The sequence below is a fragment of the Portunus trituberculatus genome, chromosome 2 (assembly GCF_017591435.1).
Source record: "Portunus trituberculatus isolate SZX2019 chromosome 2, ASM1759143v1, whole genome shotgun sequence".
NCBI classification, from domain to species: Eukaryota; Metazoa; Arthropoda; class Malacostraca; order Decapoda; family Portunidae; genus Portunus; species Portunus trituberculatus.
This window is the reverse complement of record NC_059256.1, coordinates 2,248,529-2,256,028: the sequence shown is the minus strand read 5'-3', so window position 1 is coordinate 2,256,028 and position 7,500 is coordinate 2,248,529. Positions and strand designations below refer to the sequence as shown.

The 7,500-nt window shown below is 41.3% G+C and overlaps 2 protein-coding genes across 2 annotated transcripts in view; one reads left to right on the top strand and one right to left on the bottom strand.

Annotated features, from left to right (window-relative positions):
* LOC123502117 (intraflagellar transport protein 43 homolog A-like) overlaps positions 1-7,500 on the top strand; it is a 20,483-nt gene that overhangs the window by 6,390 nt on the left and 6,593 nt on the right.
* Positions 1-7,500, bottom strand: part of LOC123502107 — an 11,068-nt gene that overhangs the window by 477 nt on the left and 3,091 nt on the right. Inside the window, exons 6-9 of the mRNA XM_045251324.1 lie at positions 3,902-4,242; positions 3,393-3,695; positions 1,138-1,328; positions 1-419 (exon numbers count right to left, since the gene is read on the bottom strand). The exon at positions 1-419 is cut by the window's left edge and continues 477 nt beyond it. Coding sequence (XP_045107259.1) covers positions 156-419; positions 1,138-1,328; positions 3,393-3,695; positions 3,902-4,242 — 1,099 coding nt within the window. The 3' untranslated portion in view covers positions 1-155. The remainder of the gene's footprint in view (positions 420-1,137; positions 1,329-3,392; positions 3,696-3,901; positions 4,243-7,500) is intronic.

Here is a 7,500-nt window from a genome sequence, read left to right as displayed (position 1 = left end):
CCGTCACCCACCCACTCCCTAGTCACCCATACACTCACTCATTCTCACCCGAAGTCACCCATAACACTCACACTCTTCTCTCACCCTTTCTCTCTCTCTCCTAAACATTTCCCCATTGAAATCCGTTACCTACCCACTCCCTAGTCACCCAACACTCACCCAGTCTCACCCACAGATTCACCCACAGCCTTCACCCTCTTCCTCTCATTATACCAGTGCCAGAACCAAGTATTTTCCTTATCCGGGTGACAGCAGCCATAGTATAGGGTGAGGAAGAGGAGTCCCCCAAGAGCTCCCCCAAACATAATGCCAATACCCAGGTCATGGTAGGGGTTGTCGGGTGCCGCTGAGTGCCACAGTAAGGCAATGATGAGGTGCTCCGATAGGGTGATGGTATAGTAGAGGGCTATACGCAGGATCTGGGGGAGTTCGGGGGAAGTTTCGTTAGTTTTGGGGGAGTGTTGGGGGGTTTTTGGGTGTTTGGGGGTGTTTGGGTATGCTTTGGGTGAATTTTTGTGGGTGTTTTTGGTGTGTTTGAGTGTTTTGGGTGTGTTTATGGGTGTTTTTAGTGTGTTTGAGTATTTAGGGTGAATTTTTGGGGTGTTTGGGTGTTTTGGGGTTTTGGTGTGTTTGAGTGTTTGGGGTGAATTTTTGGGGTGTTTGGGTGTTTTTATGGGTGTTTTTGGTGTGTTTGAGTGTTTTGGGTGTGTTTATGGGTGTTTTGGTGTGTTTTAAGGGTTTTGAGTGTTTTTGGGGGTTTATGGGTGTTTTGGGGTGTTTGGGTGTTTTTATGGGTGTTTTTGGTGTATTTGAGTGTTTTGGGTTTGTTTATAGCTGTTTTGGGGTGTGTGGGTGTGTTTATGGGATATTTTGGTGTGTTTTAAGGGTTTTGAGTGTTTTAGGTTTATGGGTGTTTTGATTTTGGGTGTTTGAGTGTTTTGTGTTTGTGTTTGCAGTGTTTGGATATTTTGTGTTTAAGGGTTTTGAGTGTTTTTGGGGGTTTATGGGTGTTTTGGGTGTGTTTGAGTGTTTTGGATGTGTTTAAGGGTGTTCTGTGGTGTTTTTGCCACGTTTTGGCTGTGTTTTTGGGGTGTTTTTGTCATTATAAACATCTCTCTCTCTCTCTTTCACCCGTACCTGTCTGCCGGGTGAGGTGGTGACAAAGGAGAACAGGTAGATTCCCCCAAACGCCACAGAATTCACCAGGGACATGTCTGCCACGTCGAAGTAGATCCACAGGGCATGAAGGAGCCAGCGTAGGGAGATGGGCAACCACAGCCAGTCAAAATACACCACCCACAGCAGTCCGTAGGCAACCACTCGCGACCCTGGGTGTGTTCAGGGTGATTAGGGGTGTTTTGGGGGTGTTTTGGGTGTGTTTTGGGTGTGTTTTGGTGTGTTTGGGTGTGTTTGGGGGTGTTTTGGGTGTGTTTTGGTGTGTTTTGGGTGTGTTTTGGTGTGTTTTGGGGTGTTTGGGTGTGTTTGGGTGTGTTTTGGGGGTGTTTTAGGTGTTTTAGGGGTTTTGGTGTGTTTTGGGTGTGTGGGGTGTTTGGGGATGTATTGGGGTGTTTGGGTGTTTGTGTGTTTAGCAGTTTTAGTGGTTTTAGGTGTTTTGGTGTGTTTGGGGGGTGTTTCAGAGGTTTTGGTGTGTGTTTGTGGGTGTTTTGGGTGTTTGGGTGTGTTTCAGGTGTGTTTGGGGTAGATTTAGTGTTGTTTGGGGTTGGTTAGGGCAAGTTTAAGGTATAGTTAGGTTAGGGTATATTTGGGTTAGATTTAGGGCAAGTTTAGGGTATGTTTTTTAAGGGGTGTTCAAACGTATTACTTGAATTCTTGGCATTTTAAGGGATATATGACAATCTAATGCCTTCAGTACTGGGACATATTTTTACCTTGAGTTTTGTGTACCATTAGACCATTTTTATTGACGTTAGCAAGGGTGTATGGAGGGCAGAAGATTAATGGCCACAGTCTTCACTATTTTAATTGAGTTTTGTGCACCATTAGACCATTTTATTGACATTAGCAAGGGTGTATGGAGGGCAGAAGATTAATGGCCACAGTCTTCACTATTTTAATTGAGTTTTGTGCACCATTAGACCATTTTATTGACATTAGCAAGGGTGTATGGAGGGCAGAAGATTAATGGCCACAGTCTTCACTATTTTAATTGAGTTTTGTGTACCATTAGACCATTTTATTGACATTAGCAAGGGTGTATGGAGGGCAGAAGATTAATGGCCACAGTCTTCACTATTTTAATTGAGTTTTGTGTGCCATTAGACCATTTTATTGACATTAGCAAGGGTGTATGGAGGGCAGAAGATTAATGGCCACAGTCTTCACTATTTTAATTGAGTTTTGTGCACCATTAGACCATTTTATTGACATTAGCAAGGGTGTATGGAGGGCAGAAGATTAATGGCCACAGTCTTCACTATTTTAATTGAGTTTTGTGTACCATTAGACCATTTTATTGACATTAGCAAGGGTGTATGGAGGGCAGAAGATTAATGGCCACAGTCTTCACTATTTTAATTGAGTTTTGTGTACCATTAGACCATTTTATTGACATTAGCAAGGGTGTATGGAGGGCAGAAGATTAATGGCCACAGTCTTCACTATTTTAATTGAGTTTTGTGTACCATTAGACCATTTTATTGACATTAGCAAGGGTGTATGGAGGGCAGAAGATTAATGGCCACAGTCTTCACTATTTTAATTGAGTTTTGTGCACCATTAGACCATTTTATTGACATTAGCAAGGGTGTATGGAGGGCAGAAGATTAATGGCCACAGTCTTCACTATTTTAATTGAGTTTTGTGCACCATTAGACCATTTTATTGACATTAGCAAGGGTGTATGGAGGGCAGAAGATTAATGGCCACAGTCTTCACTATTTTAATTGAGTTTTGTGCACCATTAGACCATTTTATTGACATTAGCAAGGGTGTATGGAGGGCAGAAGATTAATGGCCACAGTCTTCACTATTTTAATTGAGTTTTGTGTGCCATTAGACCATTTTATTGACATTAGCAAGGGTGTATGGAGGGCAGAAGATTAATGGCCACAGTCTTCACTATTTTAATTGAGTTTTGTGTGCCATTAGACCATTTTATTGACATTAGCAAGGGTGTATGGAGGGCAGAAGATTAATGGCCACAGTCTTCACCATTTTAATCCCCCACATGAGTTTGTGAAGCTGTAGAAAGTCACCAAATAGTCACCACAAGGAATAGGGAAACACGTCACACTGCTGAAGGGGTTAACATAATTTTTTGGCAATTTTAAGGGGAAATACCACAATTTAAGGGACATTTAATGGGAATAAAGACAACACCAGCAACACCTTTAGGGACACAGCAACACCACAAAAAACACCAAAACACTCACCAATCGCCAACAGTTGCCAGCAGTATATCGTTGCCTCAGCACCCCACGACAGCACTCCTTTCGTATCAGCAGGAGCAGCTAACTCTGAACCCCTGCCTCGACCCCTGGCTCTCCCCTGCACCCCCTGGGACCCTCTACCCTGCCCCAGCGACCCCCGGCCCTGGGTGGAGGTGTTTGCAAGATGCCAGGCCAGTTTATTGCAGGAAATGTAATGAACAACTCCTAATGTCATTGTACAGGTTAGCTTGGCCACAACTGACCCCAAACGCACTGCCAGGATGGTGATGGCCCAGGTGTTGTAGCCTGCAAAGGGGGGGGGGAGGTTAGGTTAGGTTAGGTTAGGTTGGGTTAGGTTGGGTGTGTGTTTGAGAGAGAAAGAGTGTTTTTGTGTGTGTGAGAGGAGAGGGTATATGTGTGTGTGTGTGTGTGTTTCTCTCTCTCTCTCTCTCTCTCTCTCTCTCTCTCTCTCTCTCTCTCTCTCTCTCTCTCTCTCTCTCTCTCTCTCTCACCTGGCAGTGGTGTAGTGGCAGCAACGCCTGTTCGATTCACCACCTCTTCAAAACCACCCACTAAAACACCCACAGACTCTCTTCCTGGGGCCTCTCCTGGTGACTCGACAGGTGGCTGGGTTGGTGACGGGGGCATGAAGGTCGAGGGGGGCGTCTGGAGCAGCTGCGCGAGGTTTAACACCACTATTGGGGCGTCTTCGAGGAATATTATGACAAGTCTTAGTAACGCGACTTCTGCGATCTCAACCAAGTAGTTTTCAAAGTTCCGCTGTTCTAAAGTGTAGTTCTTGTTCCGCCAGTGTCTCCGGGCGCGTCTCCCATACACCCAGGCGTCTATGTACCTATGGGGGGGGTGTAGGATAGGTTAGGGTTAGGTTAGGTTAGGTTAGGTTAGGTAATGTTTGGTTAGGCTTGGTTAAAAATATTTCTCTCTCTAGTGAAATTTTGTCAAATGTTTTCCAATTTTGCTGTGAAAATGACACACACACACACACACACACACACACACACACACACACACACACACACACACACACACACACACACACACACACACACACACACACACAGACTGGCAGACAGACAGAGGAAGAGGAGGAAAAAAGAAGAAGAGGAAGAGAAGAAGGAGGAGGAGGAGGAGGAGGAGGAGGAGGAGGAGGAGAAGGAGTAGGAAGAAGAGAAGGAGGAGGAGGAAGAGGAGGAAGAGGAAGAGAAAGAAGAGGAGGAGGAGGAGAAGAAATTAGACATGCACACAAACAGAGAGAGTGTTTTTTAGTGTTTTGAGTGTGTTATGGCACATTTTGAGTGTGTTGGTGCATTGAAGTGTGTTTTAGTGTGTTTTGAGTGTGTCAGGTGTGTGTTGAGTGTGTTCTAGTATGTTTTGAGTGCATTTTTATGTTTTGACTGCATTTTGGTGTTTTGAGTGTGTTTTTATGTGTTTTGAGTGTGTTTTGGTATGTTTAGAGTGTGTCTGGTGTGTTTTGAGTGTTCTAGTATGTTTTGAGTGTGTTTTGATATGTTTTGAGTGTGTTTTGGTATGTTTTGAGTGTGTTTTGATATGTTTTGAGTGTGTTGTGGTATGTTTTGAGTGTGTTTTGATGTTTTGAGTGCATTTTTATGTGTTTTGAGTGTGTTTTGGTATGCAATGAGTGTGTTTTGGATGTTTTGAGTGCATTTTGATGTGTTTTGAGTGTGTTTTGGTATGTTTTGAGTGTGTTTTGGTATGCATTGAGTGTATTTTGATGTTTTAAGTGCATTTGGTGTGCATTGAGTGTGTTTTTTGATGTTTTGAGTGCATTTTGATGTGTTTTGAGTGTGTTTTGGTATGCTTTGAGTGCGTTTGGGTGTGGTTTGAATATTTTAGTGTATTGAGTGTGTTTTAAGTGTGTTTTAAGTGTTTTATTAAGCTTCAATTCTTTTTAGGGAGTTTTAAGTATTTGGGAAGCTGAGAGGCTATTTAAGGGCTGTTAAGGGTGTTTTAAGGTGTTTTAGGATTTTTAAGGGATATAAGGCCGTTTTTAGGGTCCGTGTGTTATTTTAAGGTGTTTTAGGGACTTTTAAGGGACTCAAGATTGCTTTTAGGGTATGTGTGTTATTTTAAGGTGTTTTAGGGACTTTTAAGGGATTTGAGGGGTTTTCAGGGGTTGTTTATTATTGTAAGGTGTTTTTAGGGACTTAAGGTATTTGAGGGCGTTATTAAGGGCTGTGTATTATTTTAAGGTGTTTTTAGGGACTTTTAAGGGATTTTAGGGCGTTTTTAAGGGCTCTGTATAATTCTAAGATGTTTGAAGGGACTGTTAAGGGATTTAAGAGTGTTTTTAGGGTCTGTGTTATATTAAGATGTTTTTAGGGATTTTTAAGGGATTTAAGGCCGTTTTTAGGGTCCGTGTGTTATTTTAAGGTGTTTTAGGGACTTTTAAGGGATTCAATGTTGTTTTTAGGGTCTGTATTATTTTAAGGGACTTTTAAGGGATTTTAGGGTGTTTTAAATGCATATGGATTATTTTAAGATGTTTTAGGGACTTTTAAGGGATTCAAGTTAGTTTTTAGGGTTTGTGTTATTTAAGGTGTTTTAAGGGACTTTTAAGGGATTTTAGGGCGTTTTTAAGGGTCCGTGTGTTATTTTAAGGTGTTTTAGGGACTTTTAAGGGATTCAATGTTGTTTTAGGGTCTGTGTATTATTTTAAGGTGTTTCAGGGATTTTTAAGGGATTTTAGGGTGTTTAAAGGGATTTTAGGGCGTTTTTAAGGGTTGTTGATTATTTTAAGATGTTTTTAGGGATTTTTAAGGGATTTTAGGTCTCGCTACCACTTTAAGGCATTGAGAAGGAAGGGTTAAGACACGTGGTTGGTAACACTGCTCTGATACACGCAGGTTGGTAACACTGCTTGATTGATACATTTAATTTACATGGATTGGTAACACTGCTAGACTGGTGTATCTCTCTCTCTCTCTCTCTCTCTCTCTCTCTCTCTCTCTCTCTCTCTAATACATGAATAATAATAATAATAAAATAATGAGAGAGAGAGAGAGAGAGAGAGAGAGAGAGAGAGAGAGAGAGAGAGAGAGAGAATCTGGAACGCCCTTCTCTTCCACTATGACTGTTTTGCAAGGCCACAGAGATGACTGGCAGGGTTTTAAAGAGTGTTTCTCCTGTTAGTAATGCAGAAATGTTGTTAATCTGTCACTGGAACCTTAAAAACACCCTTAAAAACCCTTAAAACTTCAACTAGAGCCTTTAATAAGAGTTTCTCCTGTTAATAATGTAGAAATGTTGTTAATCTGTCACTGGAATCTTAAAAACACCCTTAAAAACCCTTAAAACTTCAACTAGAGCCCTTAAAAAGTGTTTCTCCTGTTAGTAATGAAGAAATATTGTTAATCTGCCACTAGAATCTTAAAAACCCTCACAACTTCAACTAGAGCCTTTAAAAAGAGTGTTTCTCCTGTTAGTAATGCAGAAATGGTGTTAATCTGTCACTGGAACCTTAAAAACACCCTTTAAAACCCTTAAAACTTCAACTAGAGCCTTTCAAAAGAGTGTTTCTCCTGTTAGTAATGAAGAAATATTGTTAATCTGTCACTAGAACCTTAAAAACAGCCTTAAAAACCCTCACAACTTCAACTAGAGCCTTTAAAAAGAGTGTTTCTCCTGTTAGTAATGCAGAAATGTTGTTAATCTGTCACTGGAACCTTAAAAACCCTTAAAACTTAAACTAGAGCCTTTAAAATGTGTTTCTCCTGTTAATAATGCAGAAATGGTGTTAATCTGTCACTGGAACCTTAAAAACCCTTAAAACTTCAACTAGAGCCTTTAAAAAGAGTGTTTCTCCTGTTAGTAATGCAGAAATGGTGTTAATCTGTCACTGGAACCTTAAAAACACCCTTAAAAACCCTTAAAACTTCAACTAGAGCCTCTTAAAAGTAGCAATGGTGTTAATCTGTCACTGGAACCTTAAAAACACCCTTAAAAACCCTTAAAACTTCAACTAGAGCCTCTTAAAAGTAGCAATGGTGTTAATCTGTCACTGGAACCTTAAAAACACCCTTAAAACCTGCGTCATTTCAACTAGACCCTTTGGAGTTAGGTGCGGGACCGG